The sequence below is a fragment of the Capsicum annuum genome, chromosome 9 (assembly GCF_002878395.1).
Source record: "Capsicum annuum cultivar UCD-10X-F1 chromosome 9, UCD10Xv1.1, whole genome shotgun sequence".
NCBI classification, from domain to species: Eukaryota; Viridiplantae; Streptophyta; class Magnoliopsida; order Solanales; family Solanaceae; genus Capsicum; species Capsicum annuum.
The window spans coordinates 106,307,485-106,326,472 of NC_061119.1; the positions used below are offsets into that span (position 1 = coordinate 106,307,485).

General features: G+C 33.6%; 1 protein-coding gene across 4 annotated transcripts in view; it reads left to right on the forward strand.

Annotated features, from left to right (window-relative positions):
- The window catches only part of LOC107842381 (probable anion transporter 4, chloroplastic), a 51,422-nt gene extending 41,943 nt beyond the window's left edge, over positions 1 to 9,479 (forward strand). The window contains exons 6-9 of one of the 4 annotated variants that reach the window (XR_007044949.1): positions 1,724 to 1,861; positions 1,949 to 1,982; positions 6,910 to 7,035; positions 9,108 to 9,479. Coding sequence is in view for 2 of the 4 variants with exons in the window: in XM_016686195.2 (XP_016541681.2) it covers positions 1,724 to 1,861; positions 1,949 to 1,982; positions 4,726 to 4,910 (357 nt within the window). In the remaining 2 variants the exon portion in view is untranslated. Of the gene's footprint in view, positions 1 to 1,723; positions 1,862 to 1,948; positions 1,983 to 3,242; positions 3,320 to 4,725; positions 5,158 to 6,909; positions 7,036 to 8,511; positions 8,888 to 9,107 lie in introns of those variants that run through there. The other 3 variants (XR_007044950.1, XM_016686195.2, XM_016686196.2) reach the window with 3 other exon arrangements.
- Positions 9,480 to 18,988: the final 9,509 nt, after the last annotated feature.

The window sequence follows — 18,988 nt, forward strand, 5'->3', positions numbered from 1 at the left end:
CCCCCCCAGACCCCACTAGGTGGGAATACACTGGGTTTGTTGTTGTTGTTGTTGTATTCCCATTTTATCCTTAGTGGACCCCACTTATTAAGAAAAAACAACTAAAAAGTGAACATTAAAATAACTTTAAGAGGGACAATTTTATAAATTTTACAAAGTCATCACTTATTTCTTGAACTCCGTGCTTGGTCAAATAGCGACACATAAAATGGGACGGAGGTAGTATTTAATAGAAGTGTTAAGGTAGAGACTGTGAATAAACAATATTTGATAGAATTGTTTTATCACAAAAATATGATCAGACGCGCCAGAGTCCACAACCCATGATCCAAATGTAGGAGATTGTGTAGTTAAGGCTACTGGTAGAGATATCTGCTTACGTGCTCGATACTTAAGATACTCAGTATATTTCTTTTTAGATAAATCCACCCAGTGATTACCTGCGGTGTTAGATTGAGCAACATGAGCATTTTTAGGTGGTCGACCATGCAAAAAATAACATATTTCACGAGTAAAATAACTACATCCACGTCGAGATCTTCCAAAATGGCCTTGCCCTCATCGATTCTTCATGGATTGTAACATATGATTTTCAGATCTCCTCATTGAGGGTTCAGACTTAATCATAGGACTAAACCGACCAAAATATTTGGAAATATACTGCTGAAATCTGAAAAAAGTCTTCAGTAGCTGAAAAATTAGATTTGATTAACGAAAATTGGTCAGAATCAAGAAACAACTATATGGATAGCCTCGGAATGAAGAGACGATCTCACTGTAAAAGAGAACCTGTGGGAAAAGTGGCCGAAAACTATCTCATGCACTTGCGTGTGGAGCTGACGCGCTCGCCAGAGAAATGCTTCTAGCGGCGTGTGATGGCGCGTGGATCTGGTGCGCTCGCCGGAGAAATGCTCCTGGTGGTGGGCTTGTTTTCTGAAAAAAAAATTGATTGATAAGGTCACCGGAAAATTGCACGGTGACGGCTGATTTCGCTAGAATGATGCACTACGATACTTTTCTCACCAATGCTCTGATACCATGTGAGAAATATAAGAGAAGAATATTATTGTATTGTTGTATCTAAATTATTACATTGCGATCCTATTTATAGACACTGCGTTAAGCTCCTTTTCCAACTAGGACAGTACATTGCAATCCTTTTCCAACTAGAATTCTATATACTATTCCTATTCCTACTCATATTCTAGCAGTATCAATATGTTATGCTATATACACTTCATTGCTTTATACATTTTCTACTCTTGAAATTTATCCAATTTTTAATGCATTCCATATTTTTTCATAGTTTATAAATTTTTAAATTTTATTCTTTTGAAAAAAGCTAACTTAAATTAACGAGGCCTACGTGTCTCTTGGGAAAGTTCAGCTCCACAATTGGAAAAATGGTCTCTCCTCCTTGTGTCTCCACCTTTTAATCTACGGGACTAGTCAGGTCAAAGTGTAAGCTGATAGCAGCCTTATTCAGGAGTGGAATTGTTGATCTACTTGTTTTCAACTATTTTTGTTCAATGCTCAGTTAAAGCATGTTGAGTATTATTGATACAGTGGAATATTTGACTATTGCTGCTTCCTTTTTTGGTCTTTGTTTGTTTATACAGTGGAATATTTGACTATTGCTGCTTCCTTTTTTGGTCTTTGTTTGTTTTTTGTGCTACACTCGGTAAGACTTGTATGAAACACAACTTATTTGTTCCTTTTGCAGTCAATTGGGTTTTTCGGCCCTGGTTTTGCTCTCATAGGTTTAACTATGGCACCAACTCCATCCATAGCGTCTGCTTGGCTTACTTTAGCTGTAGGATTGAAAGCATTTAGTCATTGTGGCTTCCTTGTGAACCTTCAGGTTAGCATTTAAATATATAAACTTAATGAATCAGTGAAGCAAAAGTTTCAATTATGGAACTGATCTTCCATTTATATCCATCAACAGGAGATTGCCCCACAGTATTCTGGCGTTCTCCATGGTAATTCTTGTCCATTTTCTTGATCTTTTGCCACTTGTTGGAATGGGCTTGTTCTGTTTCCTGATGTTAGTTACTTGTTCTCATGTCTCTTTTTATCTGGCACACATGAAACACCATTTTGTGTTTCTTGTATAATGTTACCTTATGCTGGTTGAGAATTTGTTTCATATTTTCTGTCTGTCTGCATCTACTTCTCATTTGATAAATAGTGAAAGAAAGGGAAACATTTTTGAAGTGGTTACTAGACATATAAGTAAGTAAACATGACCCAATATTTTTCAAAACTTCTGTTTCTTGATCAGTGTGCACAAAGTATTCTCAAAAGAGACTTCCACAATACCCTCTTAATAGTTTTTCTGTTCTCAATTTTTTTCTTGGTTTACTAGTATTTTGCCCATTAAAGGATATAAGCCGCACTACCATTTGAAGAGTTCATGGCACCAGTATATGGTCATTGTTCGTCAATGTTGCTGTGATCTTTTTACTCCTCTTTTCTAGGCTCTCTTTTTTGTGTTCTTTTTACTGGGATTAACTTTGAACAACTTTTAAGCAGATAAGTCTACATTATATGAGGATCTCTCCTTTGATTTTATTATTTCAATTCATATAAGCACTTACCTATACCACAGCTAATGTATTACTTCCTCAATACCATCTTATATGGTATTTCTTTTTTGGTCCAAAAGACAAATATCTTTTATATTTGAAAACTCTTCTATTCAAAAATTCCATTCGTCTGTAAGACATGTTCTCTTAGAAATTGACAGGGCATGTTGAACCACTAGCTATTTAGGAGATTTTTGGTAGTTACATATAATCATTTTAGCTCTATATTAATATTCAAATATCTAACTAGGCTACAAATTATTCTATTTCAAAAATTAGGTATGCACTACTTTTATCTTAAATTCATGCGTTTTCAAGTATTTGCACCACTGCATTTTTTGGTCTGAATTTGAAATATTTTTGTCAGATTTAAGGATGATTTTCGTGTTCTTTTTCTATATAGGAATATAAATGGCTTTTTTTAAAAAAACCTATATGCCAATCACCCAAGTCATATTCTCGTATATTTTGTAAGGAAAAGTAAATGGTTGTTGTTGATCCCACTTGGCCCAACCCCTCTATACAACACTCCTGCTGAAGCACCTTTCTTGCACCTTCTTCAAAATTCATTCCCAGATTGTTATGATATAATTTCCTATTTCTTTCTTTCTTCATTTCTTTCCTCGTTTTTAACTTGCTCGGATTCGGGTGTAGTTATACGGGTGTGACTCTAGAAGCCGGATCCTTCATGATCTAACTTTAAAGACTTGAGGGTAAGGATCCAGGTATGAATATCTATCTATCTATATATATATATATATATATATATATATATATATATAGGTGCAGGGATGAATTAGAATAATTCAAATATCTAAAAATAGAGTTATAAAAATATTATGGTGGACTATTTGGAAAGAAATGAATGCGCCAATTTTTGAGAGCAGGTTTGAATCTGTAATTATTTTTTAGTACAGTTGCATCTCCTTTCTTTGATGTAACAAAGCTATTGCAAATCATATAGAGGTCATAGTAGAGTTCTTGAGACATTGCACATTCAGCAGTGATGTTGACCTGTTTGGATCTTTAAAGCACTTTCTGGTTACTGAATTTTTAATACAAATATCTTTTAACGTTAAAAAATGCCGTAATTATGATTTCACCCTAGCTTTTGTTTACCCGACAAAGAGGCGTAGAGAAGCGAGCTAATCCAACCAATCTTGCTTGTACAGTGGAAAAGACCACTGGTTTATCTCTCCAACAAATCAAAGTGGCAAGTCACGATTCATGAGCCCATGCTAAAGTAGCAATCAATTCCTGCCAACATTCACATCGAGAAATTAAGAATATAAATCCAATAGCCCAAACAAGATGTTCAAACAAGAACATCCATCTTTTCTTCACTGGAGCTATCTCAAGTAATACTTTTGCTTTCTTTGGGCCTTTTTATCTCTTCGTTCCTTCATTCCTTTTTATGCCTAACTTAACCTCCAAAGTTAGCTCATGAAGGAGAATCGCCTAAGTCCATATAAGGAGGTCATAACTCATTTCCTCAACCAACGTGGAACATGACATTCCCTTGCACACCCAACATTGAAACACATCAATAAGGATCAATAAAGCTTTCTCTGATATCAATTGAAAAAATGGTTGAGCCTAACTCAACTCCTAAGTTAGCTCACAGCATTTAGCTCATGGAGGGAGAAATACCCAAGTCTATATGAGGAAATCACAACATTCGTGATATTAGTTTATATCTTTTTTACTTACTCAAGTGCCAATAGTTTGGTAACCCTTTCTTCCAAATAGCTAGGAAGATGAGAAACGAAAAGATGCCATTGTTTCGAAGATGTGAACTGTGGAGTTTAGAGGACTCTTTATGGGTTTGACGTCTAAGTCTTTTGAGATAGAGTATTACTGAATTAACTAAAACTCTACCACATGGTATGTCAGCGTACCAATATGTTATTTACAGTATTATTAAAAGTTGGTCTAGTTTGTGCTGTATTGTGTTGGTATATAACATTTCGAGTTTTGATATGTTCTTACAAGCATGCTTTCTCATGAAAGCAATTTGTGTTGTAGAAATTGCATGTTGTGTTAGCAGCTCAATTATGAACTAGACGATGGCGGCTGTATGCATATTATTTATGCTATTTCAGCAAGCTATCCGGATTACATTTTTCTCGCTGTATAGGTCTATCGAACACTGCTGGTACTTTTGCTGCAATAATTGGAACTGTTGGTGCTGGATTCTTTGTTGAACTGGTGGGATCTTTCAAGGGATTTTTGCTGCTTACAGCATCTTTGTATTTTTCTGCTGCTGTCTTCTGGGATGTATTTTCTACCGGGGAGAGAATAAAGTTTGATGATTCCACTTAGATTGATTTTTTGTCTTGTTTTATTTTTCGGTGGTTTCTTTTCCTGTTCATTTCATTCCAAAAGGATGGATAAGTATGTTGTTGCCTTGTAGTTTCTTTCTCAAACAAGGAATGTAAGGACTGATGTCCTAGTTCCCAATTATAAGAAGTGCCAAACGATGTAAAAATAAATCGACTTCAGTGGCACTAGGGCAATATGATATGAGATGATGGTTAGTATTACAGCATCTAAGTAACCTTTTTGATTCTTTTGCTAGTGTTACTTTTAGTTTTACAAGTTGGGGAACACACTGATTCACCACTAAACTTGTCTGAAAAGATTTTACTTGCACCTTAATTTTGCGGGCGATTCCATTATTCCCTAATTTCGTTTGCAATAAAAACTAGTATCCCTTTGATGATGTGGCAAGAAAAGTTAAAACAACCCTCTTAATACTGTTTTCTAATTGGATGTTATAGACCTAATACGTTTAAAATAATTTTAGTTGTAGAATAAAACCCCTTACATCTGTTGTTGAAACAGGAAATTACATGCCATAGACTCAAATATGGGTGATTTTAGATATTTGATCCCAGTAAGAAATGTCTTTGAAGAATAATCTTTCTTACTTTTTAATATAGTACAAGTACTATTTTGCCTCTCTACACCTCAAATATATTTTTAAACTTTCCATACTTATTTGTCTCTCAAATTTTATTTTTTATTATTTCACTTTGTTGTTTTTTCCTTAACTTTTATTATTCTACTTTTTTCCACTTTTTTATTTTTTCTTTAAATTTATTATTCTATTTTTTATTATTTTCAGTTTTTAGTTTTTTTAACTTTATTTTCATGTTTTAATTTATTTGTCTCAACCTTTATTTTTTTCTCTTTTTCTTTTCAACCATTATCTATTTCTTCATTTTTTTCCTTTTTAATTTATTTGTCTTTAACCTTTATTTAGGATTTTTTTTTATTTCTCCTTTTTTCCCTAGATTTTTCTCAGATATTCATTCTCGTTGTTCATCTTTTTTCCTCATTTCTCAAATACTCTTTCTCTTGCTCCTCTTTCTCTTCTTCTGATTTCTCTTAAATCTTTAAACTCGATTAACAGAAAAAATGGATATTGCTTCTGATGAAGAAATAGAGCGTCTCTCAGTGAATGTTGCTTCCAATTATTCAGGACTTTTGCCTTTAAACTTAATTGATATCATTGTTGATGTAAGTTTCTACTAAATTTACTTTATTATTTACATGTATTTTATATTAATGTTTGAAGAATTTTCTGTCAGTTTATCTTCCTTTAAATATGTTTATTGTGAGCTAATTCTTGCCTCCAGGACAAGAATTATAGATGATCTATCAAATCATTATAGAACAAAGTAGTGTCGACTCTTATCCATAGGGGTAGTTGTTTCTTTGTGGGATAAGTCTTGCCTCTAGGGCGAGAGTTATTGTGTATTTGTTTAATTAATAAACAATGTGGTAGGACCAATTCTTGCCCATGAGGCATTACTTGTTTATCGATTTATAGATTATCTGCTAACTTGGTAATATTATGTACAAGTGATGAATGTTGAAGTCAAATATGTCAATAATTGGATTTTTTCTGTTAAGTTTGTTTAACACTAATGTAACCACTTTGTTCTAATTTTGTAAAGTGAAATGACTTGAGAATTAGCTTACAATGAGGTACGATTAGGACTATTTTTTAGATAAACTTCAAAGTATTTGCGTTAGGCTAGTTACAACTTGTTTGCCTGTTTTGTGCATGTTTTTATGTGCGTCCCAGATACTATGTTGCCAAAGGTGTTAGTGTGTTACTTAATTCCTTTTGTTCTTTTTTATTTTGGTCAGAAATCATCTCTATAAGATTCTAGCTTGGCTATTTGTGCTTTTTGGTCGTTTTTTCCGGCCATTGTGCTTATAAGCCTCCAGTTTCATGTTCTTTATATTGTCATTTTTTGTACTTATGGTAACACATATATTCTGATTGTATTCATTTTTCATGTATTTTAAGTGCCAAAAATATATACATTAAAGGAAAAGATGTGCTGTCCGAATGTTTAATGTTTGGCTCTTGTGCTGTGGATTCGAAGAAGTGGTTTATTCACTTGCAACTTGTGGCCGACCTTTGAATGACACGGTATTATCACTTGCTATCCTAATCTATATTTGTAATGTGTTTTTGGCTTGTCCTTTATTTTGTTCCTCCCTTTCTTCTAGTAGGTCAAACATGTTGACAGTATTTCTTGTTTGGTTATTTGTAATGGTTATATTTATTCTGGTTGTTGGGATACAAGCTTAAAAAATTTATTTTTATGTGTATATTGTAGAGGATGAACGTCTTGGTGAAAGTCCAGCTTCTGCTAATGTTGATCAGTAGTTTTGTTTGGATTTATTAGGAAGTGCTAAAGTTTGTTGGTTTGGCTTTTTATTGTTTGTTTGCTTGTTTTTCATGGAAGTTTGATGTCTTATCCTTTATTCTTGTCGTTTACTTCATTAGTAGGGGGTAGAGTAAGTAGAGGTTGTGCATTGGCGAAAATTCATGTCATATTATAAGGCCAAAAACTGTTTTTATGTGTATATTGTAGATGATGAACACCCTTGATGAAAATCCAACTTCCACTAATACTGGTCAGTAGTTTGGATTGGCTAAAATCTACCTGCTACCTTTGTAGCTTCGGTGTAAAGTTATAACTTTTCTATTCACTAATAGAGCCAGGTGTATAGTTAGAGGGCGAAAGGGGGTCATTCAGACCAACAACAACATACTAAGTGTAATTCTACAAGCCACAAGTGGAGTCTGGAGAGGGTTGAGTATATGTACCCCTACCTTGTGCAGGTAAAAGGGGTCAGCTGGACCCGCTTTGTCAAAAATTCATATTGTATACGTATATACAAGATAAAAAATTCTCTTTGTTGTTTCAGTAGTTGATTGGCTAAATTCTAGCTGCTACTTTGTTACTTTGGTTTAAAGCTGTAAACTTTTCTATATGATCAATTCTTGGAGTTCTATTTCTTCTTGCTTATTCTATGCTCTAGTCAAACTTTTTCTTTTAAATCGTTCAGCTGGGTAAATATATGTATAGAATTGGCTACCGCAAAATATCAAAGGAGCTCTGAAAAAGGTTGAATGTTGACTTAGACAAGGTGTCTATAAATCACGAGTAAGTAAAAAGGGTGAATTTTTCCTTTGAAACTGAATAAACTGTCTAGAAATGCTTTGATGTGGTTTATTGCAAAGTAAACAGCGGAATTAAACATAAAGTAAAGGAATGATGCATCGATTATGTACCCAAGCAAAGGTATTGAATAGTTGAAAGAGTAAGAGATAGAGGTACATGATTCTTGTCATACTTGGAATGCACAATTACAAAAGTTAAGCCACTTTACGTATCATGAGTCTACAATTGTATCAATAACCACTCATAATAGAATAGGGCTTATAGTGGGATAAGTTAGAAGAGAAGCAACGTTGTGGCACAGTTTGAGTTGTATCATAACATGCCCGAGTGCTTCGCCAACTATATTCGTTGGCGATCATCTTACTTTGGTTACTTCTTTATGTAATGAATATGTTGTAATGCTCTTATTCAGTGTTCTTTTTATTTTGTCTCAGTATTTGGATACAATATTCTACTAAATGAGGAAGAAGGAGAAATATGAACCTAATATTGTTATGAAGTTCACTACAATTGATTTTGTATTTAGAAACAAGATCGATGCTCTCTATTAAGACTGTGAAAAATGGGAAAGATTTTTCTGTCATCCCCGAGAAACACGAGGTTGAGGAGTATATCAGAGGCTTCTATTGTGATGCAAATGTACTATGGAACAAAATTGACTGTGTTATTTTCAATTTATGTTCCACGAGAAAAATCTGAACTTGGACATTGAATTTTGAGAGTTTTTGACTTTACTGATTGGTGCATATATGTATACAACTCCAACCGTACCAGGCGCAGTGATAAAGTTGTTCAAAAAGTGAGGTTACCTTACCAAACATTGATACCGTATTTTCTGCAAAAGGTTAATTTCTATCTTGAGAAGGGCATTGACAAATCTGAAAATGACACTTTTGCCGATAAAAATAGTTGATGAGTTGCCACAACAAACTCAATGATATATTATTGCATTCATTTTTTAAAGGTTCATTTCACTTATTTTTTTGTTGTTTTTCATATATTCACGTAATGTATTTCTTTTGTATAACAGTGATTGTGGAACATTTGTTTGTGCCTTTGCTGAATATTTTATTCATGGTAGAGATATTCCAAAAGAGATTGACATTGGTTATGTTCGCATGAGATCTGGAGCTTTGTTGTTGGATTATGAAAAGAGAAAACTAGAAGCTGGTGTAAAAGACAACACTATCGAAAAAGTTGGTAGATTATATGGAAAGGAAAAAAGGAAGAGGACGCACAAGGAGGAGTAGTTTAGTTTTGTAGTTATTGAAAATCACTTCACATCAAGGATTTTTAGCTATTTTTATGCAATTATGTAAAGTTTAAACAGTCTTTTAAAATTGAATCAACTGTTTTTTATGAGATAACGTAAAGTATACAATGTAAAATTGCTACTGATTCATTTGTTGGTATCCTTATATATTTATGTTTTATTATCGAAGAATATTTTTTGCTTCTCCTTGTGGCAAGTCTTGCCCTTGAGGCAAGAGTTATTGAGTATCTTCTAAATTAGCATTCCGATGAGGTATAACTTATTTCTATGGGGGCTGTCTTATCATTAATTATGTGCGACTGCTACATGAGTACTTTGATCATTGTGAACTTTTCAGTCACATTTGTCCTTGATTAAATAGCATCAAATAGGAACCAATTTAGACCTTGTAATATAAGGGTCATCTACTTCTCCTCAGTAGTTGGTTCTTCACTTTTATTTATTTGGTTAGATGCTTGCTTTATTGATTGGTATCATCTTTTTGTCCTACTCACAATTGAATGCTCCCCCGTGCTTTTCTTTTGCTAATTTTTTAATCTTTATTTCTTTTGTTCTTGGCTTTTAATATTTTAGTTTTTGGTCGAGAAGATTGATTCTCATATGGTTGTAAGATTGTAATATACCTATAAACATATTTTGTATGGTAGAGGAAGAGTGTTCTTAGAAAAATTGTGAGTTGAACCACCTTTGAAGTCTAAGTCTTGCCTCTAGGGCAAGAGTTATAGATCATCTACCAAATCATTATAGACTATGCTAGTGTCAACTCTTGCCTATGAGGCATAACTTGTCCCTTGGGGTCTAAAAATCTTGCCTCTTAGGCAAGACTTATAGATTATCTACCAAATCATTACACACTAATCTAGTATCAATGCTTGGCCATGGGGCATAACTTGTTCGTTTGTTGTATTAATTTTTGCCTTTAGGGTTATTACACACTAAGCAAGTGTCAACTTTTGCCCATAGGGCATAAATTGTTTCTTTGGGGCTTAAATCTTACCTCTAGGGCAAGTGTTGTAGATCATCTGCCAAATCATTGTAGAATAAGTTAGTGTCAACTCTTGCCCATGGGGCACAACTTGTTCTACATCTTGCCTTCAAGGAAAATTTTAAAGTGTATCCCATGAATTTATTTACATCACATCTCTTAGGGGTGTGGTCCTTTCCCAAATCCTATTAATATGATATATTTTTACACATCAATGTATTAAAAAATTTAACATGCTAACTAACTTTTATAAACAATCAATAAGAAGGTATTGAGTTAAATACTTTACCACAAGTTAAAACTTCAAATAAATAAGAAGATATTCGTGATTGAAAGTCAAAAGTACTTGTTACTAACTAAAATAGGGGATCAAAGAATCCTATTATAACTGCTATTTTGATCCAACTTCTCGGATAAAAATTAAAACTAATCATGTTTTTTATTTTTCTTTCTCTATCTTCTTACATATGGATAAAGGATAGGAGTGTAGTGACAATTTGATTTGTTATGCCCGGTTATTTTGCATCTTGAACATCTGTAATTGTTTCTTGAAGATTCTGTTCTGCAAGGATATCTGGTTGTTTGTCTTCTCCCAAGCAGAACCTTCGTATCTGGGGGTTTTGTGATTAACACCTTTATGCTATCTGGAACAATCCATGATGTTGTGCCTCCAACTGGTAGGATTTCTCCCTGGTATGTTTGTAGCCAAGATTGTCTTGAGAATCAATGAGAACAATAGCTAGACTTGTTCATATGTCTACTGTTTATCGCTGTAATTGCATGGGTGCATGGTATCTTATCTGTTTGAAATACCAAGCATTGACAAGTCCTACTCTTCAGGTATATAATATATTCAGCTCCTTCTTCTTTACCAACAAATCTTATTGCATCAATGGGGTCTACCTGTAAATAAAATGATAAATAAATGAAAACTTATAGTGAAACATCTAGTATATAAGCAGAATCAGCCATACAGAGCAATCAACGATACATAGGGGACGAATCTTGAGGCAACCAAAAAATAGCTACAATCAAGCATATAACATCAAATCACAATCTAATATTTAACTAATCAAAAATATAATAATAAGTGACTAGGAGAAGGATCTATCATCCAAGGAATGAGCTTTCAAAGTCAAATTCCTTGTATTATATGGAAAAGACAGAACCTTGGTCAGGAACAACAACTGATTCAATAGTGATGCTTCCAAAATATAAGCAGGAGAATCAACTACAAATAAACTGAGATAAAACAGATATTGCATCTAACCTATGAGTAGAATCAACTATGATAGTGAAACATCTAGTATAAGAGCAGAATTAGCCATACAGAACAATCAACCGTACATAGGGGACGAATCTTGAGGCAACTAAAAAAATAGCTACAGTCAAGCATACAACATTAAATCACAAACGATCACACAACTATGAGCAGAAGCAACGAAACAGAAGTAACACAACACATATTTCGCACACGAATCTCAAGGAAATCAAAAGACTAGCAATAAATCACAAATAAAAGTAAACCAGCTATATATAATCTGCAATAAAAAAATAGTAACAATATATTTTTCTATTATCAATATACAATTTCAGTTACTTACTTTCAATTTCAAGCTGGCTTGAATCTTGTCAATCACCTCCACTTCCGCCCAACGTGTGATGTCATGAAAGTTGCCTTGCGCTTCCGTTTTTATTTCATAAGACCATCTTTTTAACTTGTTTTGAATGTAATCGATCAATCCTAGTATTGGAAGTTGCCTTGGTTTTCTCAGTACCGCATTCAAGGACTCTACGTTGTTAGTCGTAAGCATATTGTACCCTCTGTTGGTTTGAAATGAATGAACCCATATTTCTGGTTCTTCTTCTTTCAATTACTCCACAACAACTTTGTCAACTCTTTCTATCTCATCCATGAAAATATCAAATTCAGTGCATTTGTATACTTTCACTCTTCCATAGAAGAGTGATAGAACCATATCTGAGAAGTATCTTTTTCTTAAATTCTTCTTCATGTAATAGATGCATATCCCGTGCTGACACTCTGGATAGATATTTGTAACTGCATTTGCAATATCTAGGTGATGATTTGATAGAATAGACAATTGTTTATGTACTCCAATTGCATTTCTTATATGATTGAAGAGCCAATTATAAGACTCATTATTTTTTGAGTCTGCAATTCCAAAAGCCAAAGGAAATATGTTGTTGTTTTCGTCCTTTGAAACTGCTATCATAAGGACACATGATATTTTGACTTCAAAAATATTGCATCTACCATTATTACCAGTCTACAATTGGTCCATCCAATGATTGAAGCGCCATATGCAAAAAATGATACTGCAACCTATGTTGAGCAAAAGAATATAAGTAACAATTTTGCATTTGATGTTTATAATTACAATACAATAATTTTTTAAATAAGTCTTGCCCATGAGGCAAGATTTGCATATATATATATATTAATAATCTAAGCAGTACAATTAAAGAATAAACTTTTGCCTCTTGGGCAAAAGTTTTCAATTTCAACAGTATAACATTTGTACCTATTCTAAATTAAGTCTTGCCCATGAGGCAAGAGTTGCATATATGTTAATAATCTAATCAGTGCAATTAAAGAATAAACTTTTGCCTCTTGGGAAAAAGTTTTCAATTTAAATGGTATAGCATTTGTACCTATTCTAAACTAAGTATTTCCCATGAGGCAAGAGTTGCATATATATTAATAATCTAATCAGTGCAATTAAAGAATAAACTTTTGCCTCCTGGGCAAAAGTTTTTAATTTCAACAGTATATCATTTGTACCTATTCTAAACTAAGTCTTGCCCATGAGGCAAGAGTAGCATATATGTGAATAATCTAAGCAGTACAATTAAAGAATAAACTTTTGCCTCTTGGGCAAAAGTTTTCAATTTCAATAGTATAACATTTGTACCTATTCTAAATTAAGTCTTGCCTATGAGGCAAGAGTTGCATATATGTTAATAATCTAATAAGTACAATTAAAGAATAAACTTTTACCTTTTGGGAAAAGTTTTCAATTTCAACAGTATAGCATTTGTACCTATTCTAAACTAAGTCTTGCCCATGAGGCAAGAGTTGCATATATTAATAATCTAATCAGTGCAATTAAAGAATAAACTTTTGCCTCTTGGGCAAAAGTTTTCAATTTCAACAGTATAGCATTTGTACCTATTCTAAACTAAGTCTTGCCCATGAGACAAGAGTTGCATATATGTTAATAATCTAATCAGTGCAATTAAAGAATAAATTTTTACGTCTTGGACAATAGTTTTCAATTTCAACAGTATGCATTGGTACCTATTATAAACTAAGTTTTGCCCATGAGGCAAGAGTTGCATTTATGTTAATAATCTAATCAATGCAATTAAAGAATAAACTTTTGCCTCTTGGGCAAAAGTTTTTGATTTCAATAGTATAACATTTGTACATAATTTCATCGTCCCTCTTTATGTTTGTGTACGTGCCCGATTTGTTTTCTTTCATTATGTGAAGATATGATGACAACCTGTTGTAGTTCTCTTCAATAGTTTCTCTTATCACTGTATAGGCATGCTGTATCGCTCGCCATTATTTGTTGTAGGATATGATTATTCCATATTTCCTTCTCATTTCATCCACCACGAAGTTTGGTGTGATTACATTAATAGAGTCACGTACCAGCTCTAGTTAATAGTCACATATGACATTTGATATCGTATTTCTATGGTAGGACGTTATAAAATCAACCGAGCAACTGTGTGCCTTTTCATATGTAGTAACTTGAAAGAGTAAAGAATCGGCAATCTTCGAGGCATGAAACCGCCACATGTAGTTTTCATCCAAACATCTCACTGAATATCTTGTTGTGCTTGATTTGATAATCTTAAACTGGATGTTGTGTGTAATTGCAATATTTGACATGCATGTCACCATATTTTGTTTGTCAAGGAAGATCGACTTGACATTTAACTCATTCAAAGAGGCATTGTGTCTGAAGAGAGTAGTCTCGATATCAATTATCCTCTTCTTTTTTTGTCGTACCCTTTTAATCTTGGATGGCTTCCCCATTTCTTCAGCTATTTTAGCCTCCAACACTGGTTCAATAACCATTAGCTCATTATTTCTATCGATACTTTCAATTGATTGTCCCATACTGTATTGCTCAATACTCATTTCTTTTTCATCCATTCCGAGCACAACCCCTGGGGAAAATGAAACAACAAAAGATTAGTAACAGTTTAGTTTAGATTATATATTATCTTCAACAAGTAAAATCATTAAAGAGTAAGGCATTGTCAACTATTGCCTATGGGGCATAACTGTCTAAGTCTTGCCTCTAGGGCAAGAGTTATAGTTCATCTGCCAAATCATTACAGACTAAGGAAGTGTCAACTCTTGCCCATGGGGTATAACTGTCTAAGTTTTGTCTCTAGGGTAAGATTTATAGGTCATCTGCCAAATTATTACAGACTAAGGTAGTGTTAACTTTTGCATATAACTTGAAATATATGGCAGAATTTGAAAATGCTAAAATATCACTTGAAACTACTAAATAACACATACTATAAGGGTGATTGTGAGAAGGTTTTTTACTTCAGAGATAGGTTGCAAGTGATACAACATAGTTTATCAACTTAATACTCTGATAGCATGGCCTTGAAAGAGAAAGATGTACTGACTATTCTTGAGTTTTGTGCCATTGGTATTACTATAAATCTTTTATGAACATTGAAAGCATTTTAGTGAACTTCCACAATATACAACCTAGTATGCTATACGTGTGTAAATTGACACTTGCTTTCTGTAAAACAAAATGAGCATAATATGTAATGAGAACATAAGCATGAGTTAAAACTCATCACCTCTACTCGGACAAAAAGCAGTTCATGTACTAATTTAGGGTGAGCACCAATAGTTTCAACCCCAACAAACACTAAAATTCTACAATGCTAGAATAATAAAAGCAATAAAACCATTTTAGTGCACTTCCACAATGGGTAACCTAGTATGTCATACATGTGTGCGCTTCCACAATAAGCAATCTAGTATGCTATACATGCGCGTGCAATGACCTTGATTTATGAAAAACCAAAAGCACATACATCTACCAAATGCAAATTATTCATATGCAGCTGCAAAATTGAGCGAAAGATTAAATTTTTTAATCAACAACAAGCTTGAGCAAATGCAACTTGATAGTCGATAGTTGAAACTAATTAAACTAGATAAAAATTTTCAAAGATGTTCATTGAAGCAAATGTAAAGAACACAGAGTAAACTTTATGACTTACGAATACACTTTGAAAAAACAAGTTGCATCATTAAGTCAACAAAATCATAGCAAAAGAAAACTTGTTTATAAAAGACAGCAAAGCTACAGAACAAAACAAATTAAGAATTATAACAAATAGAAATCTCAAAAGACAACAACAACATCATCAACATACCTAGTGTAATCCCATAAAGTTGAGTTAGGGAGAGGGTAGAGTGTAAGTAAAATTACCCCTTCCTTATTCCAACTCATAGGTAGCGAGGATGTATCCAATTGACCCTATGGCTCAAGAGAAAAATAGTTCAAAGCAGCCCAACAAAGAAGTAAAGGAAGTACAAGGAACAACATATAGTACTAACAGAAAAGTAACTTTAACAAACCCCAATAATACCACTAGGAATACTAATGGTACAAATCCTTATCATCTTCTAACAATTCCTCATCATCTTCTAATACTAATTATGCCACTAGTTTGAAATAATTGGAACTAATTTCTTGTACCACCTTGACTTTATACGTTTGGCCTTACCAAAAAATATTGCGATCAACGTTAACTCCTATATTAACGGCCTTTCCCTCCAAGACCACCCCCCACAACTACTCAAGCATAATTATAACTAGAACAATGAACTCTCCAAAACCTGTTCAATACAATTCCTCAATGGAAAATATGTTACTACAAAAACAACATAGCCCGACTTTAGCTTACGTTCACCTCCCCAAAAATCAAATCAATATGCTTATTATATAAAGAGGTAAAATTTACCTCAATGTATCAATAAGCTAAAATTTACACCAAATTAGATGTGTTCTTACCTGAAGAAACCTTACAACTGTAATTTGGAAGAAAGAGCGATCAATGTTTTGTTTGGAAAGAAAGTTGATTTTTTGTTTTGGAAGAAAGGTATATTGGAGGGGTAATTTCATCCAATAAAATATAGGTCAATAAGTAAGGGCTATTTTAACAAAGCCTTTTTATTTTGGGCTAAAATTTGAAAGCCACCCATATTTTGAGTCTATTTTTGATATTCTCCCTTGTTGAAAGTAGTTACCCACAGGCCACACCTTTGTGAAATCATACTCACCCCTTAATAGAGTCATCAATCCTTACCCATCACCTATAAATTTATGAGCCAACATAGATAATAGTCAAATCCCACTTAACCCTAAATATTCTCAAGAGGATTGTATCCTCAAGCGAGAAATCTCACCATTACTGTTTAGCAACGAAGATTTTAGTCTCAACTTTCAGAAGAGTTTCATAAATAATTTTAGTATCACTAAGTAATCCAAGTCTAAATGAGCTAGTCTTCATTATTTATAGCTAAATCTAATTATTACAAAAATATCCTTAATAAAATAAGAACTTGTTTGGCATAAGAGATAACGGATAATTACTTTTGGAGTTAATTTAGAATAAGCTTATCCCATGTCTGATTGAGATAAAATACATGGGATAACTTATTTCGTATTAGTTGATGAGCTCAACCTGTCAAGGGAGTAGAAATAAAGTGAAATGTATAATCATATTTATGTGATTACTCTAAAGGTGAAAAACCTTGGGTTTTGGTCCTTGAATTTCTTGAGTCTTGAGCTTTTTGTTGATTATACGACTCATCATACGAGTCATATGGTGTGGTTACAGGTCTAGGTACCCTATTCATATGTCAACCAGTGTGTGTTATTTGCTAAATTTTGTCCTGGTTACAAGAGACTCTTCACGAATCATATGTTTATATGATGAATGGTATAGTCTAATCATATGTTGTCCAGTGTTTGGCCCTTAATGTTCTTCTTAGGATAGACTTGATGGTACTAGCCGTATGTTATGGTGATGAGTTGGGGCAATATAGTCGTATGGTGGACAATGTGTGGGTGTCCAACCTTCCGTTCTGAATATGACTAGATGGTACCAGTTGTATGATGTGGTGAAAAGTGGGAGGGTTAACTCGTACCCACCTGCAGTGATTTTACAGTTTTAATTTGGGGGTATTCTAGATATTTTTTCTCTTAACTCCTTTTGACCCCACAACATAAAACATCTTTTGAGACTTTATCAACCATTATTCTAAATTAAACACTCTTAGAAATCTCTTAAAATCTTTCTCAAGCTCTTGGTTCAAGAAAAGGCTAGGGTTTCTACAAGGCAATCAATTAGGGGTTTGCAAGAGTGAATTTCTCCATCTTTCTTTGTGTCTAAGGCATGTTACTCCTCTCTCATTGTTAGTTCAACTAAAAATATATTTTAATAAATAATTTTCATGGTATTATTGTAGTATTATTTTGGTATTGAAATAGATGTTGGGTTTTTTGGTTATTTATGGTTGGATGATGTTTTCCCATGTTTTACTTGTGGTTTTTCATATTATAATTATGGTTTGAACATGTCGTTGCATGAGAATGGTCAATTGATACTTGGTTTTGGTTTTGGAAACTATATGCCCTTAACATGTTTGTTGAAATGCTAATGAGAATGATTTTGTCACATAGTTTGACTATTCTTGAAACCTTTGCATTGAATAATATGGTAATGGAACTTAAATTGGTTTGGTTGGTTTTAAATGGATTGGAAAGGCCTTGGTGGCCATGGTATTGGTTCAATTGGAAACTTTAAAGTCAAATTGTTTTAACGGCTTTGGCATGACATAAATGAATAGACTTGCAAGCTCTAATTTTGGTATGACGATACCAATGGTTAGTGCCTAATTAAAAATAATTCTAGGTAAATAGTTGATTATGTGTGAGTGCTTTTAATATGGGCTTAAAGAGGGATGTGTTAGCAAAGCCATGGAAGGCGAAGGTCCCGGGGGGGACCAAAGCTAGAAACTCATGTTTGCTGATATGAGGTTTGGTCTTAGTGACTGTGTGCATTATGTTACACTTATATTTTTGGAGATTACTAGTCTATCTCAGTTTTTTCTCAGGTTCGTGCGGCTAACATGCACCGCAACCCTTTCTATAGGGAAAGCTGAACTTATATAACTCGTGGGTGGATTTAGGATGACAGAGCTATACATTCTAGGTTAAAGGTTTTAAATATATGCTAAACCTAGTTCCCTTTACCGGCATGATATATATGTATATGTATGTATGTGATTGGATATGGTTATTTACTTTGGTTTTGAATAATGACATTATTTTATTCATATTCTTGAGTACATGCTAGCATTCGTTCTGCTAATCATCTTTGGGCGCTGTATCCCCACATGATGTAGGAACAAGCCATACTCCTCCTCCTACTCAGTGACTTGATTCTAGGGCAGCATTGGCGGTGGAGGTATTGGTATCAACCTTAGTATTGGTATTGGTATTGGCATTGAGGTTAACACCGGTTGAGTATTTGGTGGGTTATGATTATGGACTTTATTAAATGTCTT